The sequence below is a fragment of the Schistocerca americana genome, chromosome 3 (assembly GCF_021461395.2).
Source record: "Schistocerca americana isolate TAMUIC-IGC-003095 chromosome 3, iqSchAmer2.1, whole genome shotgun sequence".
Classification (NCBI taxonomy): domain Eukaryota; kingdom Metazoa; phylum Arthropoda; class Insecta; order Orthoptera; family Acrididae; genus Schistocerca; species Schistocerca americana.
In genome coordinates this window covers 650,852,843-650,874,881 of record NC_060121.1, presented here as the reverse complement: position 1 = coordinate 650,874,881, position 22,039 = coordinate 650,852,843, and the positions used below count along the sequence as shown (strand labels likewise).

General features: G+C 40.8%; 1 protein-coding gene across 1 annotated transcript in view; it reads left to right on the top strand.

The window, feature by feature from the left end:
- Window positions 1-22,039, top strand: part of LOC124606276 (serine/arginine repetitive matrix protein 1-like) — a 208,266-nt gene that overhangs the window by 171,249 nt on the left and 14,978 nt on the right. Inside the window, exons 9-10 of the mRNA XM_047138256.1 lie at window positions 3,152-3,445; window positions 19,384-19,589. Coding sequence (XP_046994212.1) covers window positions 3,152-3,445; window positions 19,384-19,589 — 500 coding nt within the window. The remainder of the gene's footprint in view (window positions 1-3,151; window positions 3,446-19,383; window positions 19,590-22,039) is intronic.

Sequence of the window (22,039 nt, the reverse complement as noted above, 5' to 3'; positions counted from 1 at the left end):
CATTGGGTAACAGAAGAAATATTGAATTTAATTGATGAAAGAGGAAAATATAAAAATGCAGTAAATGAAACAGGCAAAAAGGAATACAAACGCCTCAAAAATGAGATCGACAGGAAGTGCAAAATGGCTAAGCAGGGATGGCTAGAGCACAAATGTAAGGATGTAGAGGCTTATCTCCCTAGGGGTAAGATAGATACTTACAGGAAAATTAAAGAGACCTTTGGAGAAAAGAGAATCACTTGTGTGAATATCAAGAGCTCAGATGGAAACCCAGTTCTAAGCAAAGAAGGGAAAGCAAAAAGGTGAACGGAGTATATAGAGGGTCTATACAAGAGTGATGTACTTGAGGATAATATTATGGAAATGGAAGAGGATGTAGATGAAGATGAAATGGAAGATATGATACTGCGTGAAGAGTTTGACAGAGCACTGAAAGACCTAAGTCGAAACAAGGCCCCGGGAGTAGACAACATTTCATTAGAACTACTGATACCCTTGGAAGAGCCAGCCCTGACAAAACTCTACCATCTGGTGAGCAAAATGCATGAGACAGGCGAAATACCCTCAGACTTCAAGAAGAATATAATAATTCCAATCCCATAGAAAGCAGGTGTTGACAGATGTGAAAATTAGCGAACTATCAGTTTAATAAGTCACGGCTGCAAAATACTAACGCGAATTCTGTACAGACGAATGGAAAAACTGGTAGAAGCCGACCTCGGGGAAGATCAGTTTGGATTCCGTAGAAATATTGGAACACATGAGGCAATACTGACCTTACGCCTTATCTTAGAAGAAAGATTAAGGAAAGGCAAACCTACGTTTCTAGCATTTGTAGACTTAGAGAAAGCTTTTGACAATGTTGATTGGAATTCTCTCTTTCAAATTCTGAAGGTGGCAGGGGTAAATACAGGGAGCGAAAGGCTATTTACAATTTGTACTGAAACCAGATGGCAGTTATTAGAGTCGACGGCCATGAAAGGGAAGCAGCGGTTGGGTAGGGAGTGAGACAGGGTTGTAGCCTCTCCCCGATGTTATTCAATCTGTATATTGAGCGAGCAGTGAAGAAAACAAAAGAAAAATTCGGAGTAGGTATTAAAATCCATAGAGAAGAAACTTTAAGGTTCGCCGATGACATTGTAATTCTGTCAGAGACAACAAAGTACTTGGAAGAGCAGTTGAACGAAATGGACAGTGTCTTCAAAGGAGGATATAAGACGAACATCAACAAAAGCAAAACGAGGATAATGGAATGTAGTCGAATTAAGTCGGGTGATGCTGAGGGAATCAGATTAGGAAAAGAGACACTTAAAGTAGTAAAGGAGTTTTGCTATTTGGGGAGTAAAATAACTGATGGTGGTCGAAGTAGAGAGGATATAAAATGTAGACTGGCAATGGCAAGGAAAGCTTTTCTGAAGAAGAAAAATTTGTTAACATCGAGTATAGATTTAAGTGTCAGGAAGTCGTTTCTGAAAGTATTTGTATGGAGTGTAGCCATGTATGGAAGTGAACATGGACGATAAATAGTTTGGACAAGAAGGGAATAGAAGCTTTTGAAATGTAGTGTTACAGAAGAATGCTGAAGATTAAGAGGGTAGATCACATAACTAATGAGGAGGTATTGAATAGAATTTGGGAGAAGAGGAGTTTGTGACACAACTTGACTAGAAGAAGGGATCGGTAGGCAGGACATGTTCTGAGGCATCAAGGGATCACCAATTTAGTATTGGAGGGCAGCGTGGAGGGTAAAAATCGTAGATGGAGACCAAGAGATGAATACACTAAGCAAATTCCGAAGGATGTAGGCTGCAGTACGTACTGGTAGATGAAGCAGATTGCACAGGATAAAGTAGCATGGAAAGCTGCATCAAACCAGTCTCTTGACTGAAGACCACAACAACAGGTTCGATGGTCTAAGAAGGATAGTTCCTTGCCGTTTATTACAGCAGGATAAGAAGCTTTCCTATCTGTGCTGCACATGCATATTAATATTTGAATTACAAGTTGCAGCTGTTCCACACAGGTTTATTTCCAATCTTATTTCACATGTATAACTAAAATGTGATACTTCATACAACAAAACAAAACCGAGTCGAGATTACTGAGCAAAATAAACACGCACCAAAAATCAACTCAAATAAAAGTTACTAGCGATACTTATGTAGCATCGCAACTCAAAGCTACTACAATTACATACCAACTGTTTACATCGAAAGAACAAATTTATGAGTCAGTAATATTCGATGACATTTTCATTGCAAATGATTTTCAAAATTAGAATTTAATAATTATGTAAGTATTAATAATAACATACTTGAATCGTTTCAGAAGTTTCTCTCATAACTAAAGTGAACACAAGTTTCACATTTTGAAATATTTTCTTATTGTGCATTTTAGTATTCAAGTGCCGATATAAAATAATTTTTTATAATTTTAATTTAGTTGGGTCTTTATGATCCCATTGTGCACAGCGATCTTTGAATATAAATGATGGAGATAAGAGCGACTAAATTCATCTTCGACTCCTGCATGGTCTACATCAACCAATACTGTTTACTATGTGACACTTCGGATTAATGTCACCTGTTGTTACATGCGCTAAAGATGACTATGTAATTTTTGAAATCTAGATCTGCTGTAATAAACGAAGGAGATTTCGCGATCGACTGCTGTTCTTTTCTCCACTGTGTCTCTATAATTTATTTAACTATGATAAATAAACCAAAATTTATACGACTTCTTAAGTATTTTTGTGTATAGGGTGATCTCGTTGCCCGAGTGTATCGGGAAGTTCGAGTATTTGTGTGCTCCGAGTACTCCGATTTCTTGTGTGTATCACGTGTTCTGCTTCATGGAGAAAATAGGGTTATTGACGAACAAATATATTCATATACCACAAACTTTCACTTAATTTTTCGTCTTTTCCGGTTTTCCCACAATAATTCATCATTCGTTTAGATATGATATTGTGCTTGAGACATACATTCTCAGAAATTTCTTCCTGTAATGAAGGGCTGTTTTATTCTGGCAGACTTCTTTTAGCGAGAAGTACCCTCTTTGACAGCGCTGGTCAGCTCCTCTAGCGTTCTTGCTTCACGCATCAGAAACGTTCTAGCGAACGCAAAGCGAAAGTAGACTCTCGTGGGCATAGTGAGGAGAAGCCAGCGCAGCCGACGCCTGGAGCCGCTGCGCAGACTGCCAGCCTGCCGCCGCTGCCACCGCCAGCTCCAGCTCCAGCTCCAGAGAGCAAGTCTTCCAGCGGCTGCATCGGCGGCACCACGGACCGCCGGCTCACCAAGCTGCGGCCGGAGCCCGAGGCGGCCGAGCGGCGCCGCCTGCGTCCCGCCGCCCCCGGGGAGGTCTACCGAGCCTTCCACGTCCTCGAGAAGCCCGAGAAGACGGTCACCTTCGAGATGGATGTACGGCCGCCCACGAGGGGCCGCAGGTACCGCACCTAGCTATCCTTCACCCAACTTGTATTTTGAACTTTTTTTTTCAAATTTGTAATTACATTCGTAATTAAAATTAAAGACCATAGTGTGGAAAATTTATAAATTAATTTTTCAGCTGCAGTCACTACTTCAGGCAATACATACCGGAACGACACGTCTCGGGAGCATCCTGTTATCGTCACGTATTCTCTAATTAATTTTTTTTAACTATAGATTTCTTTCGAGCATGATGAGGTGTAGACTTGAAAGTCTCTTCGGGTTTGCTGCCGGATCCTAAAATCGACATGACTCGATATTTCGGCGATCCAGCTGGTCGCTATCTTCAGGAAAATGCTGCTTCTGCTGATGAGACCCGCTAAGAACTGACGCCAGGCTGCAAATCGACGTCCTATGCAGGGTGTTACAAAAAGGTACTGCCAAACTTTCAGGAAACATTCCTCACACACATAGAAAGAAAATATGTTATGTGGACATGTGTCCGGAAACGCCTACTTTCCATGTTAGAGCTCATTTTATTACTTCTCTTCAAATCACATTAATCATGGAATGGAAACACACAGCAACAGAACGTTCCAGCGTGACTTCAAACACTTTGTTACAGGAAATGTTCAAAATGTCCTCCGTTAGCGAGGATAGATGCATCCACCCTCCGTCGCATGGAATCCCTGATGCGCTGATGCAGTCCTGGAGAATGGCGTATTGTATCACAGCCGTTCACAATACCAGCACGAAGAGTCTCAACATTTGGTACCGGGGTTGCGTAGACAAGAGCTTTCAAATGCCCCCATAAATGAAAGTCAAGAGGGTTGAGGTCAGGACAGCGTGGAGGCAATGGAATTGGCCCGCCTCTACTAATCCATCGGTCACCGAATCTGTTGTTGAGAAGCGTACGAACACTTCGACTGAAATGTGCAGGAGCTCCATCGTGCATGAACCACATGTTGTCTCGTACTTGTAAAGGCACATGTTCTAGTAGCACAGGTAGAGTACCCCGTATGAAATCATGATAACGTGCTCCATTGAGCGTAGGTGGAAGAACATGGGGCCCAATCAAGAATCACCAACAATACCTGCCCAAACGTTCACAGAAAATCTGTGTTGATGATATGATTGCGCAATTGCGTGCGGATTCTCGTCAGCCCACACATGTTGATTGTGAAAATTTACAATTTGATCACGCTGGAATGAAGCCTCATCCGTAAAGAGAACATTTGCGCTAAAATGAAGATTGACACATTGTTGGATGAACCACTCGCAGAAGTGTACCCGTGGAGGCCAATCAGCTGCTGATAGTGCCTGCACACGCTGTACATGGTACGGAAACAACTGGTTCTCCCGTAGCACTCTCCATAAAGTGACGTGGTCAACGCTACCTTGTACAGCAGCAACTTCTCTGACGCTGACATTAGGGTTATCGTCAACTGCACGAAGAATTGCCTCGTCCATTGCAGGTGTTCTCGTCGTTCTAGGTCTTCCCCAGTCGCGAGTCATAGGCTGGAATGTTCCGTGCTCCCTAAGACGCAGATCAATTGCTTCGAACGTCTTCCAGTCGGGACACCTTCGTTCTGGAAATCTGTCTCGATACAACCGTACCGCGCCACGGCTATTGCCCCGTGCTAATCCATACATCAAATGGGCATCTGCCAACTCCGCATTTGTAAACATTGCACTGACTGCAAATCCACGTTCGTGATGAACACTAACCTGTTGATGCTACGTACTGATATGCTTGATGCTAGTACTGTAGAGCAATGAGTCGCATGTCAACACAAGCACCGAAGTCAACATTACCTTCCTTCAATTGGGCCAACTGGCGGTGAATCGAGGAAGTACAGCCGGCCGCGGTGGTCTAGCGGTTCTAGGCACTCAGTCCGGAACCGCGCGACTGCTACGGTCGCAGGTTCGAATCCTGCCTCGGGCATGGATGTGTGTGATGTCCTTAGGTTAGTTAGGTTTAAGTAGTTCTAAGTTCTAGGGGACTGATGACCTCAGAAGTTAAGTCCCATAGTGCTCAGAGCCATTTGAACCATTTTTGAGGAAGTACAGTACATACTGACGAAACTAAAATGAGCTCTAAAATGGAAATTAAGCGTTTCCGGACACATGTCCACATAACATCTTTTCTTTATTTGTGTGTGAGGAATTTTTCCTGAAAGTTTGGCCGTACCTTTTTGCAACACCCTGTATAGGGCAGGGCTCAGTACACAGCGCATGCGCCGCCCATGACGGCGTCATACGAGGCTACAACAGCCGGAAAAATCGGCAGTAGCAGAACACTGCTTAAATGAGGGACACAGTACGAAATGCGATGAAACTGTGGTAGTTGCCAACATTTCCGGTTTTTGGAACAGTGTCTATAAAGAGGCAATTGAAATTAGGTTGGCGGATAATTTAATCAACAGAGTCAATGGGTTTCCTCTTAGCAAGACGTGGAATCCTGTATTGTCTCGCATCAAAATTGAACGTTCTTCGGTGCGGCCCTGAGTGCGATATATCGTTGCCAGCAGTGTTCCACTAAGGGCGGCGCCACCTCCCTGTCTTGGAGAGAAGCAACCGTGATGGGCGGCACATGCGCCGTGTACTGAACCGTGCCCTATATAGGACGTCGATTTGCAGCCTGACGTCAGTTCTTAGCGGGACTCAGAAGCATTTTCCTGAAGATGGCGACCAGCTGGATCGCCGAAATATCGAGTCAAGTGGATTTTAGTATCCGGCAGCAAACCCGAAGAGACTTTCAAGACTTATTACGCCGGGAAAGCCTACGTAATCACATGATGAGGTATATTTACGGTGTGAGCCAGTGAGGTTACATGTGGAAATTTGTCATTGTCCAGAAAGATTTGTTTAGCTTTTATGCACCACGAGTCACTTGTATGTAATAATGCACAATAATAACGTGCAATATAATTAAAATTCTCCCTTGGCTGCTAAATAATATTCTGATTCGGAGTGTTGTGCGATAAAGACGCAGCTACTGTGATAATTGCAAGTAGGAAACAATGATGGATGAAAAACTGGTTCAAAGAGTGTCGAAGGTCGCTCACAAAAATGTGTCGAGGAAACTGTGGTTAAACGAAAAAGGAAGATTATCATAATTCTCTGCGTGTTGTAGGTCCAACATTTGATACATTACTGAGAAGGGTTGTCCCTATACAACATAGGCGCCTCAATATATAAGCATGTGGCTTCCCCCTCCCCACTCCCACCTTGGAATTCAAAGTTTGGAGTTATTATTCATGCATTTTTCCCATTAAATTCTAGAAATGATTTCACGTGAATCCACTAACCTCGTTTAACCACATGTAGCACTACGTGGCTGATAGACAGTACTGTGGGCTTTTAGCAGTTGCTGTCTAATTGTTCGTTGGTTGTTTGTATCAAAGTAATGTACCTATAACAGACACTGAGTGAATAACACTCAGTTCTCTGAGAGACAATAAGTTGTTCCTGTCACCTACAGAATTTTTTTGTTGTACCATGACACGTCTCAAAACTGACTAGCTGATCTATTACAAAAATGGGAATTTTATAGTCTTGTCCCTCCTTCATAAATTCCTGCAGACGACCATTTCCCCTTGAGCCAAAAACAAAATACTACAAAGAGAGACGCAATTTCACCAAGTCAGAGCTTTTTTAATATGCCATAACACCTGCCCATTGGCAATTCTTTCGAAGACTTTAAATTAACAAGCGCAGTTTCACCTTAAAGTATTTGAGACAGACTTATAGAAACATGTCATGCAATAATATCTGCACTAAAGTATTATATTCGCATAGGTAATGAGTACACACATCTAGGTTCCTTTCGGAGTTTGCTGATGAATTAGCGCCATACTTAACAATCATATACAACCGTTCGCTCGACGAAAGATCCGTACCCAAAGACTCGAAAGTTGCACAGGTCACTCCAATATTCAACAAAGGTAGTAGGAGTAACCCACTAAATTACAGGCCCATATCGTTAACGTCGATATGCAGCACGATTCTGGAACATAATATTGTGTTCAAACACTCTGACTTGCCTCAAAGAAAATTGTCTATTGACCACAGTCACCATGGGTTTAGAGAACATCGTTCCTGTGAAACACAACTAGCTCTTTATTCACGTGAAGCGTTGAGTACTATTGACAACGGATTTCAGATCGGTTCCGTATTTCTGGATTTCTGGAAGGCTTTTGACACTGTACCACAGAAGCGGCTTATAGTAAAATTTCGTGCTTATGGAATATCGTCTTAGTTATGTGACTGGATTTGTGATTTCCTGTCAAAGAGGTCACAGTTCATAGTAATTGACGGAAAGTCATCGAGTAAAACAGGAGTGATTTCTGGCGTTCCCCAAGTAGTGTTATAGGCCCTTTGCTGTTCCTTATCTACATAAACGATTTGGGAGACAATCTGAGCAGCCGTCTCAGGTTGTTTGCAGATGCTGTGGTTTATCGACTAATAAAGTCATCAGATGATCAAAACAAATTGCAAACAATTTAGAAAAGATATCTGAATGGAGCGAAAATTGGCAGTTGACCCTAAATGACGAAAAGTGTGAGGTCATCCACATGAGCGCTAAAAGGAATTCGTTAACCTTCGGTTACACGATAAACCAGTCTAATCTAAAAGTCGTAAATTCAACTTAACACCTAGGTATTACAATTACGAACAACTTAAATTAGAAGGAACACATAGAAAATGATGTGGGGAAGGTCGAACAAAGACTGCGTTTTATTAGCAGGACACTTAGAAAATGTAGCAGACCTACTAAGGAGACTGCCTACACTACGCTTGTTCGTCCTCCTTTAGAAAACTGTTTCGCGGTGTGAGATCCTTACCAGATAGGACTGACGGAGTACATCGGAAAAGTTCAAGGAAAGGCAGCACGTTTTGTATCATCGCGAAATATGGGAGAGAGTGTCACAGAAATGATACAGGGTTTGGGCTGGACATAATCAAAAGAAAGGCGTTTTTCGTTGCGACGGAATCTTCTCACGAAATTCCAATCACCAACTTTCTAATCCGAATGTGAAAATATTTTGTTGACACCGACCTACATAGGGAGAAACGATCACCACAATAAAATAAGGGAAATCAGAGCTCGTACGGAAAGATATAGGTGTTCGTTCTCTCCGCGCGCTGTACGAGAGTGGAATATTAGAGAATTGTGAAGGTGGTTTGATGAACCCTCTCCCAGGCACTATAATGTGATTTTGCAGAGTATCCATGTAGATGTATATGTAAGTATCAGTATGCTCCTTTATGCGTAAATTCGTAATAACTGATTATTTCAAAACATCGTCCTTCCTGGCTATTTCTTGAGCAACAAATCATAAGATCCAGTCTTAACATTTTTGTTTTGTACTTATCCGCCCAAACGTCGTGCAGTGCCGGCAATGTTTTATACATGTCGATGCACTCTAATACTAATGCTCTTTCGTCTTGGTTTGGACCATTTTCAACGCAAGAACAACAATCAGCGAACACAAAGGCATCCAGAATCCTTAGTACACGAGAGACTAGTAAAAATACTGTCATTATTGGCGACAGACGGCTCAATATTTCCAGGTAGTACGATATATTTCAAGTTTTGGATGTGATCAATATTAGTACGCAACCTCTTAATCTCATCTTTACATGTTCGGTATTATTGTCGCATCCAAAAATATTGTGTAGTGACACTGACTGACTAGGGGCCGCTTTGAAGGTATTTGGAATGTAAACGCTTGTACGTGAAAGTGAGAAGAGATGGTCCTGTGTTTATTCTTGTGCTTTGTGTGTCAGAAATCGACGTATACGCCAAACATATAAGTAAATATATCGCTGAGATGATTTGAACGCGTAATTCAGTTAAGGTACCACTAAAATAAATAAATATTTTAGGACAAGAAACAAATTTCGCAATACAACCTCACTGGCTCACCAAGCAAATATACCTCATCATACACCGAAGGAATCTATCATTAAAAAATAACATACGAGACCGTGCTAAAAAGTAATGCCTTCGAATTTTTATGTGAAAACTCTTAAAAGCTTATTAACAAACAGATGTTATTAACACTCTTTTGCAGAAACAACGAAAAAGGCATGCAAAATTTAAACGAATGCAATACTCTCAAGATTAGCGATCCTTTACAGAAGCTAGAAATTTAGAGTGCTCTTCAGTGCGATTTGCTTATACCATAGTTTCCACAACGAAACTGTCTCGAAACCTGGTAGAAAATCCAGAGAGATTCCGGTGGTATGTGAAGTATGCTGGTGAAAAGAGACAATCAATGCCTTCTTTGCGTAATAGCAATGGAAATACTAACGATGACAATGCTGCTAAAACAATGTTACTAAATACAGACTTCCAAAATTCCTTCACCAAAGAACACGAAGTAAATATTCCACAGTTTGAATCAAAAACAACTCGACATGAGTAACTTAGGGCAGATATCCTCGAAGTAGTGAAACAAACTTAAATCATTTAACAAAAGAAAATCTTCCAGTCAAATTGTATGTAAATTAGACTTCTTTCATAGTATGCTGATGCAATAATTCCATAGGTAACAGTCATATACAACCGCTCTCTCGACGAAAGATCCGTAACCAAACATTGAAAAGTTGCACAGGTCACACCAATATTCAAAAAAGGCAATAGGAGTAATCTGCTAAATTACAGTCCCATACTATTCACGTCCATATGCAAACAGGATTTTTTAACATATACAGGGGGTACATAAAGTCCTGGAACACTTTCAATTATTTATTGCACAAGAACTAAACATTGTACAGATGCCATACACATTGCATTTTGAAGAGAAGCTCTGAAAGTTTTTTTACAAACCTTCGATATGCGAACCATGAATAACCCTACAGACGTCAGTACGGTAGTCGAATTCTTGGCATACCCGTCCCAGCATGGCATCGTCGACTGTGGCACTCGCTTCCCGTATTCTCTCCCGGAGCTCTGCTACATCACGTGGTAGAGGCGGTACATACACCAGATCTTTAATGATTTCCCACAGAAAAAAGTCACATGGAGTGAGATCAGGTATTTTTGTCGAACTCCAACACACAGAAAGCTCGCTCCTCGCCTGAACTCGGCATGTTTGAGACTAGCGCTAACTATCGGCAAATTACCAAACTACGCTGTGGCGATATACATGAAGAAAACCTATCAGGGTTTCACTTCAAAATGATATACATATGATATCTGTACAATGTTTGGTTCTTGTGCAATAAATAATTGAAAATGTTCCCGGACTTTATGTACACCCTGTATTGTGTTCAAACATGATTAACTACCTCAAAGAGAACGGTTTATTGAGACACAGTCAACATGGATTTAGAAAACATCGTTCTTGTGAAACACAACTAGCTCTTTACTCAGACGAAGTGTTGAGTGCTATCGACAAATGATTCCGAATTTTCTCCAGATTTTTTAGATTTCCATAAGGCTTTTGACACTGTACCTAACCTCACAAGCAACTAGTAATAAAATTGCGTGCGTATGGAATATCGTCTCAGATATGCGACTGGATTGGAGATTTCCTGTCAGAGAGGTCACAGTTCGTAGTAACTTGAGGAAAGTCATCGAGTATAACCGAACTGATTTCTAGCGTTCCCCAAGGTAGTTTTATAAGCCCTTTGCTGTTCCTTATCTATATAAACGATTTAGGAGACAATCTGAGCAGTCGTCTTAGGTTGTTTGCAAATAATGCTGTCGTTTATCCTCTAGTAAAGTCATCAGAACATCAAAATTAATTGCAAAGCGATTTAGATAAGATATCTGTATGCTGTGCAAATTTGCAATTGGCCCTAAATAATGAAAAGTGTGAGGTCGTCCACATGAGTGCTAAAAGGAATTCGTTAAACTTAGGTCACACGATTAATCAATCAAATCTAAAGGCCGTAAATTCAGCTAAATGCCTGGAAATTACAATTGTAAACAACTGAAATTGGAATGGAAATGTTGTGGGGGGAGGTTAACCAACGACTGCGTTTTATTGGCAGAACACTTACAAGATAAAACAGATTTACTAAAGAGACCGTCTGCACTAGTTTGTCCGTCCTCTTTTGGAGAACTGCTGCGCCGTGTGGGATCCTTACATGATAGCATTAAAGGAGTACACCGGGAAAGTTCAGAGAAGGACAGCACGTTTTGTTTTATGTAGAAATAGGGGACAGAGTGGCACGGACATAATAGAGGATTTGATATGAGCATCATTAAAGCAAAGGAGTTTTTCGTTGTGGCAGGACCTTCTCACTAAATTTCAATCACCAACTTTCCCCTCCGAATGCGAAAATATTTTGTTGACGGTGAGTTACATAGGGAGATATGGTCATCATAATAAAATAAGGGAAATCAGAGGTCGCACGGAAAGATTAAGTGCTCGTTTTTTTCCGAGTGCTGTTCGAGAGTGGAATACCTGAATTATTGTGAAGGTAGTTCGATGAACCCTCTGCCAGGCACTTAAGTGTGATTTTCAGAGTAGCCATGTAAGTGTGATTTGCAGAGTAGCCATGCAGATGTAGAACATTCAACCTCTTTATTCTTCGTGTCTACATATTTGCATCCCTCTGCCGCTAGAGGGATCCGAATTGTAGCGTGTAACATGGCGGTAATATATCACGTGGTGTAAGGGTAGCGCCTTTGATTAGTAATCGAAGCTTCGTCGGTCCCGGATTTTGACGCCACCATTGCTAAAATTTTGTACAAAAAGCATTAACAATGGCGCCGGAGATTTCCAGCATACTTTCCCAACGGCCCTGTCAAAGAGGGCGGAGGAGCGGTTAGAGATTCAGGGCTTGCTCTTACCCCTTCGGTTGGAAACTGTCCCTAAAAGAAGCAAGAATCAGCAATGATCTACTGCATGAGTATGCAAAAGCAACTGAAACCACTGCAATAAAGATCATAACATATATCCACAGGACCAGAGGCCTGTAACTGAAAAAGTGTCATGACGATCGCACAATATGCAAAAGATTCCGGTCCATCCCTCATCCGGATTTCTCGAAGGGGACTGCCAACGGGGAGGTGACTGTGACAAAAGTTTGAATAATCAACGAAAGGATAACGTTCTACGAGCTGGGGTGTGCAATACCGGGAGTTTGAACGAGGTATTAAGCTAGACAATCTGAAAAAGGATTTACTAAAATTCAATCTATATATAATGGGCGTCAATGAAATGAAACGGAAAGAAGACAAGGGCTTCTGGTCAGATGAATATTGTGGAATATCAACAGCAGCAAAAAATGGAATAAAGAGAGTAGGATTCGTTATGAATAGAGGGTAGGGTTGAGAATGAGTTACTATGAACAGTTCAGTAGCAGGGGTGTTCTCATTAGAATCAACAGCAGGCGAACACCGACAACAATAGCTCAGGTTAAGTGCCAATGCAGCAGACAGATGGTGAAGGAATAGAGGAAGTATATGAGGATACTGAAAGGCTAATTCATTACGTAAAGAGAGATGAAAATCTAATAGTCATGGGGGATTGGAATGCGGCAATACGAGAAGGAGTAGAAAAAAGGGTTACGGGAGAATATCGGTTTGGTAGTAAGAATGAGAGTAGAGAAAGACTATAGGGAAAGAGGGGTGGTATACAACATGTACAGGAAAAAAGAGGGAACGATAAGAGTGGAAGACAAGAACAAAGTGCATGGATTAAAAAGGGCATAAGACAGGGTTCTCCACTGCTGTTCAATCTATACATCGAAGACGAAGCGATGGATATAAAACAAAGATTCAAGAGTGGGATTAAAATTCAAGATCAAAGGATATCTGTGTTAAGATTTGCTGATGATATTGCCAGAGTCCGAACATTACTGTGGCCAGCAGGTGTGCAGAGAGCAGAGAGCGGTAGTGGTGGGGTTTATGAGGAGAAGTCGTATGTGAAATGCAGACCTCTGGACAGGAAGCGCCGCTCTAGACTGACGCCTATGTTCACATTTCTTGTAAATATTAAGTGGGGTGCCTCCACGTCCACGCTTACATGGTGATCACTCAAAAGGATCTGCCACCTCTGCTTTGGTTAGCAAAATGCAGCGATTCATTTTCGCCTGACTTGTTAAGCGTCTGTAATTTTCTGGAAGTGGCACGAGTGGTGAATTTTGAGTAAAACCTACACATTTCCCTCATTGTCATGTTAAAATTCGCTTAGTTTGCCAAAACACAGAGGAGTTCACACAGTGTCACCTCACTATCATGTTGTACGGATGCAATTGCGAGAGAACTGTGAAACAGTGATTTATTAAGTTTATTAAGTGAAGAATTGAGGAAAAGTAAGGTCAGTACCTTGTGAAAAAGCGCATTCTCAGTACAAAAAATTTAATGTCTTCAGTTATGTTGGTCCAGAAACCGCAGCATTTCTCGTTTCACCAGCCACCGATGTCCCTTAAAAATTACATTTTTCCTTCGAAAAAGTCTGTAGTTAGTTGAATAAGACGGTATATAACGACGTTTTCATAATAACGATATGGCAAAAATGCTCTCTGCGTGCTATCATTTTCCGAAATCTCATTTGGATATCTGAAACCGTTTATGAGATCTGAGGAACGTTGTGGATATTTCATTCTGGCTTTATCGCTGGCGCGGCGCGATCGCAAATGAGTGTGCTACGTGGCATCAATTTTCTCGATATTGGTGGCAATAGACAACTCTGTAGAAGTCTAAAGAAAAATTCAATATGCTGCCTAAGTTTCATATGAAGTATATATTATGTAATATGCACTAAAGACAAAATCATAGCGACCTCTATTTTTCATTGCAAACTTTTCCGAATTTCGCGCAGTGTCTCACTTTCTCGTAAATATCATAGTAACAATGATTATTAACGAAATGATGGACGTATCATCATTAACCTCATATACAAAGCCGTAAGTAAAGCAAAAATGATTTTTTTATCGAATACTTTCTGTAAAATCGTTTGAAAAAGATTGTAGGGCGTGCGCCCTGATTCTATCATCGTCGATCAGCCGAAAGGTGCAAAACACTTGTCGGCCTCCCCTTCCAAACAAACGAATGAACTCGCCCAGCGCTTTGGATGACAATTGGTTATAGCGCATCAACCACAGTATCCTTTATGGACTCTGCCTACAGTGAAAATGAATGAAATGAACAGACTAATGAGTGCAGAATATGGATTGGGAGTAAATTGAAGAAAGACAAAAGTAATAAGAAGTAACAGAAATGGGAACAGCGAGAAAATTAACATCGTAATTGGTAGGTAGAAGAGTTACGGTGAAGTAATTCTGCTTCCTAGGAAGCAAAATAACCCGTGTCTGATGGAGCAAGGAGGACATCAAAAGCAGACTAGCACTGGCTAAAAGGGCATTCGTAGCCAAGAGAAGTCGACTAGTATCGTAGGCGTACTGATAAGGTATGGAATGAGGAGGTTGTTAGCAGACTCTAAGAGGAAAGGGACGTTTGTAAAACATTGACAAAAAGAAGGGAGAGTATGATAGCTCATCTATTTGTTAAGACATCAGGGAATAAGTTCCATGGTACAAGAAGGAGCTGTAGAGGGTAAGAGCTATAGAGGAATACAGAGATTGGAATACACTGACCAAATATTTGAGGACATAGGCTGCAAGTGCTACTTTGAGATGAAAAGGTTGGCACAGTAGAGGAATTCTTGGCAGACCGCATCAGATTAGCCACAAGACTGCTAACTCGAAAAACGTGGTTTTGCGTAACGCGCTTGAAAATCAGCGTGTTGTAATCGAGTTTCAAATTCGAATAGTTGGTCCACACGTGAAGCACAGTCTCCTTCAGCACGACAATATCAGAGCACCGAGTACTGTAATATCTGCAGCCATCCGACACGTTGGATTCATTGTCACCCATTATCCTCCGTACAGTCCCAACTTGGCCGCATCCGATTTTCATCTGTTTCCATAACTTAAAGAACACCTTCGACGACTTCACTTAGATAGCAATGAAGCGTTTCAGGGATAGGTGAGGTTGTGGCTCTGTCAACAAACATTCTAAACTGACGGTATCAACAAACTGTTCTCCTGTCGGTAGAAATATGTCTGTCGCCAGGGAGACTAAGGTCAGAAATAAATATTTACTCATAAAGAGGTAACAGCAAAGCACCTGACAATGGTAGCATGCTGCCAATAAATATTGCAACATGTAAGGACTCAAGCTGAAAAATTCTCTTATAAATATTGTAAAAAGTCACTGACTTCAAAAAATTGAATGCAACATGGATAGATTTAAGTTATAGTGCAAACAGATACGACAAGAGACCACCAACCCACCTCTGGTACGAAAAGTAACATGAGTACACTGCTGACCGCTAAAATGACACCATGAAGACCGATTGCAAGAAACGTCAAATTGACGTGAAGTATTATGCAAAATTCTCGAATAAGCAAGTGATTAGCATCTCAGCACAATCGCACGAAGTAGGAAGATGTAATGCCGGTTACGTTCTGTATAACAGAAAGATTACAGATCCGCTTTCTCATTCAGAAATGGCACTTGAATGTTGCTCGCTTGTGAGATGATGGTGTTTTGCTTTGTTTGAGACGGAGAAAAGTCTACCAGAGTTAGGATTATGGCCTATCGAAACTGCAATTTATCTTCCTGCGGTATCCCACGACTGTCTTTAGCGTAAGGAATTTGTTGGTTCATCAGACCACACTCAACGCCATACAGCATCTCAGCGGACCCATTGTTGCGGCTTACTTGACGCGGCAGCAGAGAAAGGAGCTCCAACAGTAGTGAAGCGAACGGGAGTGGCAAAACGTCTCCGAGGAGAAAGATCGTTGCTAGATTGCATTTGTTGTCATATGGGCTTAGCATCTGTCTTGATGGAACCTCTGGTTCACTTAGCCGGGTATTAGGTCTCAGAGACGTTCTCTCTCAACAACACAACGCAAAACCCCATGCTTCCTGTGCTGTCCTGACCTACTCCGATATAGAGGATGTTCTACGATTGGCCTGGACAGCGCGTTATCCAGATCTCTCATGTACTGAAAACATCTGGTTGTGAGTTAAATAAACGATCTTGATGAAACTTGGCGGGTATGCAGAGGAGTCAAAATAATGCAATACGTTTTTTATTCATGTTTACCCAATTTGAATTTTAAAGGGTAAAACACACTCTGAAAGGTAATTTCGAATATTAGGTTTAAAGAGAATATCTTTCAAGCCAAACTACATAAAAAGAGTGTTTTTATTACAAGAGTTGAGATGTAATTAATGTTCTTGAAAACTACGTAACCAACTTCTGTAATATTCTGAAATTTTGCAAAACGCCTTCAACACCGTTACCTAATTTTCAAAAATGAAAAACATTTGTTACAATGTAAATTAAAGAAGCGTTAATGCCACATACATATACTCCAGTAGAACTAGACATGAAAATCTTCTCACAAAGTTCTTCCAACATCGAATGCCACATATGGCCAACGGTCGAACCTTTCTCGCCGAGCCTCTTGGGGTCACCAGAACAAGTTCCTTGTCCTCAGCTACGATGCTCAAAACGGTCCTTTCACATTAAACACCCCAAGAACCTAACAGTGACACAGATTTTTCTACCACATTGGGAAAGAAAACGTCCTTAAATACTTTTTGATCTGCTCAGACACTAATTTATCAAATTTAGATAGTGTCACAACAACATTTTGGGTTTCAAAAACAGATTCTAGAATTCTCTGTCCAAACTGTCCATTAGTTTCTTTTAAAACAATGGAAAGGCGGGTGGTCAGCGTCAAAATCCGTTTAGAGCGTCGTACCAGAGATCAAAGAACTTGTTCATCTGGTGATCCCTGAAGGCTCGACAGGTCAGGTACGGCCGTGGGATGTATTCTGCTATCAATGTTGGAAGAACTTTGTGAGAGAGTTATGGTGCCAGTCTCCCCATGAGAATCAATATAATCAACCTGCAGTCATTAGTACATCAGCAGTTCTCTTCGCCACATTTTCCAATGTTCTGAAATACATCTGGTTTACATCAGGATATTTAGAGGATCACCTACCACAATTTGAAATCCTGTTGAATTTTGTTTTATATTGTGTTCTCCGCGGTGCATATTATGTCAAGAAATTTGGTATATTTTATGTGTATGATGGAAAAAAAGTTATGTTTTGAGGATTTCTTTACAGACTATCGATATTTTGTGATTTAATGTCATAATGATGAGTTACAAAATATTTTCAACTATCACAATACACATATGTGAATGTGAAACGATACAGAAAGAAATCGATAAAATAAATAACTAGAATAATGATGAACGTTTAGATACTTTAATCATGCACGTTGAAAATACTCCAACATCACACTGTGTAAGACTACAGCTTATTTCCAGAGATGATACGTGAGAAACCAGGTTTATTGCACGTAGATGTATGTGGCGTGAAAGCTTATTTAATTTATGTTGTAACAGAAGTTTTCATTTTTCAAAATTATATAATAGCGGTGGGGTATTTTGCAAAATTTCAAATTATTATTCGCCGCGCAGAATTAGCCGAGTGGTCTAAGTCATGGACTGTGTGGCCGGTCCCGGCGGAGGTTCGAGTCCTCCTACGGGCGTGGGTGTGTGTGTTTGTCCTTAGGATAATTTAGGTTAAGTAGTGTGTAAGCTTAGGGACTGATGACCAGTTAAGTCCCGTAAGATTTCACGCATATTTGAAATTTTTTTTTTTTCAATTTATTACAAAAGCTGACCGCACAGTTTTCAAGAACTTTAATTACATTTCCATTTCTCCAGGAAACACATTTTTTTTGTATATATCATGGTTTCAAAGATATTCCCACTAAAGCTAACAGGCTATCCCAAATTGCCATTCGGGGTGTGGTTTACCCTCTTAAAGTGACATTGAGCAATAACGAAAATATACGTATTGGATTATTCTGATCCTTCTATGTACCCTCCAAGTTTCATCAAGATCGTTTATGTACACCTGAAAATGTTTCCCTGTCAGTTCGACTTGGTGCCTAACCATGTTAAAGCTGGTGTTGCTGCCAGAACTGCCAGATGTGCTAACCTTCGCACCCTGCATGTCTGCAGGTCACATACGAGTATAAATAAAAATAAAAAAAACTGCAAACGTCACTTATGTTTTCTTCTTACTATAGTGTAAACACACAATAAGTAAAATTTCGCCTTTACTGTCCTTCCTGGTCTTGTAATTTTAATGACTAGCGATGTACTTTTGGGGTCGATACGTGCAAATAATGGCTGGTGGGCAAACCTGATTCTGAACTATTGCCAGAAAAGAAGCTTTGAAAATTCTTTGCGATGGACAAGAAATGAAAAAAGAGCGCTTAATTGCCCATTACACCCTGAACTGGCTCCATATTATTTAAACCTGTCATGAAACTAATCTCAGACATTTCAGCCGTATGAGTTGAGGCATCATCATATTCCGGGATAAATTTGCCATTACCGACAAAGTCTATTACTGCTAAGGAACACACTTGTCTACTAAGATTTCAAGAACTTTGCTAGCCATGCTGTTACACTTGATACCAAAAAGTTTGGTCAACACATGAGTTTTATGGAAATGCTTCGTGAACTTAGCGACAAGAAGTCCTGGAGAGAAGACGACGGACGTTATTTTCGTGAAACAGTATTGAGAAAGTTTTGAGACCCACCATTTGTGACAGACCGCAGAACAATTCTGCTGACACCAGCATATGTATGGTGTAAGGACATCGAAGACAGGATAGAAATCAGGGCTTTTAGGGAAACGTATAGACAGTAGTTTTTCCCTTGCTCAGTTTGCGAGTCTAATAAGGAAACGAATGAATAAACAGTATTAGAAGGTACCCTCCGCCATGGCTTGAATAAGAGACACAGGATGACAGAGAGAGAGAGGAACAAACCATTCGGAGTCACGCACCTACAATAAATACGCTGACTTATGAATTAGGCGTAGCTGACAGTGGCCCCTGTAGTCAGTCCTATCATGAAAAAGGTTGCGTTTGTTTGGCTGCCGCAGTGTGTCACGCAGCGGCCGCGGCAGCCGCTGCTCCGACGAGCGTGGCAGCTGCTCGCTGGACCGTGCGCTGTCCCCAGGCTACCGGATGCAAGTGCTCAATGTGGACGACAACGGCAACAGCGCTCCACAGCGTCAGCCAGACGTCGCCCCAACCGACACTGAAGGCACCGCAGCCGCTCCAAGGCCTACCTCGCCCACTGCACGCCGTGAGTACTGCTGCCCTCTTGCATACGATGTTCTACTCCGCTACGGACATACTATTCGGCCTCGATGATTCAGTCAGAGTTTCACATTCTTCCATAGAACGATGAATAAATAAATCTAGAGCATCTAACTCACTTTTCCCCACCCCCTAATCTAATTTCAATGTCATGCGGAATCACGTGAAAGATTGTCTTTTAGAGATCGGCGCAGCTGAGTTTAAAGTTTTGTGCCAAGCTTGAAGCAGATCTCTGCATTGGCTTCTAAATGGGCAGAGAATCATTTTAAAATTGACGAATTCTAAGGAAGATTGCTTCCAGACACAACCTGCAAATTTATATTTTATAACATTTTTCATATGACTCACAGTTTTAAGATAGTGTATACTGATGATTCAAATTAAGGGAATTGAATAAATTCCATATAGCACAGAGTTCCATGCAATCTTGGAGGCATCGAAGAACATGAGACATCTTCAGTGCAAAAAGTTTCTCTTCTCCTCCAATTACTTTAGCACACTGCAAGCATTGCAACAAATGTATCCAGCAGATAAAATGATACAACTAATTTTGGACAATCTGTTTCTTCTCCAGTACCAGAGGTCTTGTGTATCAGAATGCCAAAATGATACCCCTCTGCCACCATCCCCCAACCTGTGATGCCTGTGGCTTCAACTGGCTTCAGACAAACCTATGACCCTATGTGCTACCCTTCATCATACACATTCAGTATCTCACAATTGTCCTATATGGTATGAGTCCCAAATACTTGAGCAATATTTTAGGATGAGTCACATGAGTGTTTTGTAATCCCTTTCCTTTGTGTAGATTGATTACCTTTTTGCCCTTATCCTACTAATGAAGCAAAGTCTGTCACCTGCTCTACCTAGGACTGAGTCTACACGATCAGTCCACTTCATATTACTGCAAATATGGTTACACCCAGGTACTTTTATGTGTTAACTTATTCTGACTGTGACTCAAAATTGTAGTAAAAGACTACTACAGTTTTACATCTGGGTAGTGCTTTTCTGAAGGTTTAAAATGAGTTGCCAATTATCTGCACCAACATGAACTCTTATCAAGATCACACTGAATATTTATATAATATTTTTACAGGCAGTGCTTCATTATAAATATCTGGTGTCATCAGTGAAAGATCTGTGGTTACTATTAATATCATCTGCATATGACACTTCCTGGCAGATTAAAACTGTGTCCCAGTTCTAGACTCGAGCTCAGGATCTTCGCCTTTTACAGGCAAGTGCTCTACCAACTGAGCTACCCAAGCACAACTCACGACCTGTCCTCACTGCGTTACTTCCACCAGTACCTCATCTCCTACCTTCCAAACTTCACAGAAGCTCTACTGAAAAACTTGCAAGACTAACACTCCTGAAAGAAAGGAGTTCAGCCAGTTGAGCACTTGCCCGTCAAAGGCAAAAGTCCCAAGCTTGAGTCTCAGTCCAGCACACAGTTTTCATCAGCCAGGAAGTTTCATAAAAGTGCACAATCTTCTACAGAGTGAATATTTCATTCATTGTCTGCATAGTCATTAGTGTACAACATGAACAATATGGGTGCCAACAAATTTTCCTGGGTGAAACCTGACATTACTTCTGTATGTGTTTGTCACTCTCTATCCCAGATATCATGCTGTGTCCTCCCTAAAATAAATTCTTCAGTCTATTTGCAAACTTCATATGATATCCCATATGCTCACATTTTGTTTAATAAGCATTAGTGTGCTAATAAAGTCAAATGCTTTTTGGAACACAAGAAATGCTGCACCTCAATCCATGTATTGTGTTCATAAGACCAAAGTCTTTTGAGTCCATGCTGGTTGGCATGGAGAGGGTTTTTTGCTATGAACTACATCATTCAAGTTTCTCTATCAGTATGTAAGAAGAAATATAGCCAAACCATTTCCATACTATGTAAATGATTTACTTCAAATAATAATGAAACTATCAAACAATAATTCCATATCAGAGAATGATATTAACTCAGCTAAAAACATTTTGTTCATTCATATGATCAATCAGCCCTAATATAAAGCAAAAATAATATCATTACTGCCATTAACAGAAAACATATTTTGTACTATGAATAAGGTACTGTAAAATTAATTTCCACTGTAAAAACAACTTACTCAAATGCACATATGATACATAAATCAGGAATACTGTCCTAAAAAGAAATAATAATGTCACAGGAATGAAGCTGAACTGACAGACACTTGAAGATCAAAGTACCACATTTCGCGAACCAACATGTAGTGAGTAATCTAGGAATCTATGTATCACTCCCACAGAGATAGTAAAAGTAAGATGTGACTGAGTACAGTGTACACAAAGGCATTAAAGCAATCATTATTCCTGCTGTAGCATAGGATATGGCTGGGGGTAGTGCAGGCATAGGCTTAGTTTCATGAAGCAATTATTAAACGTAAAATC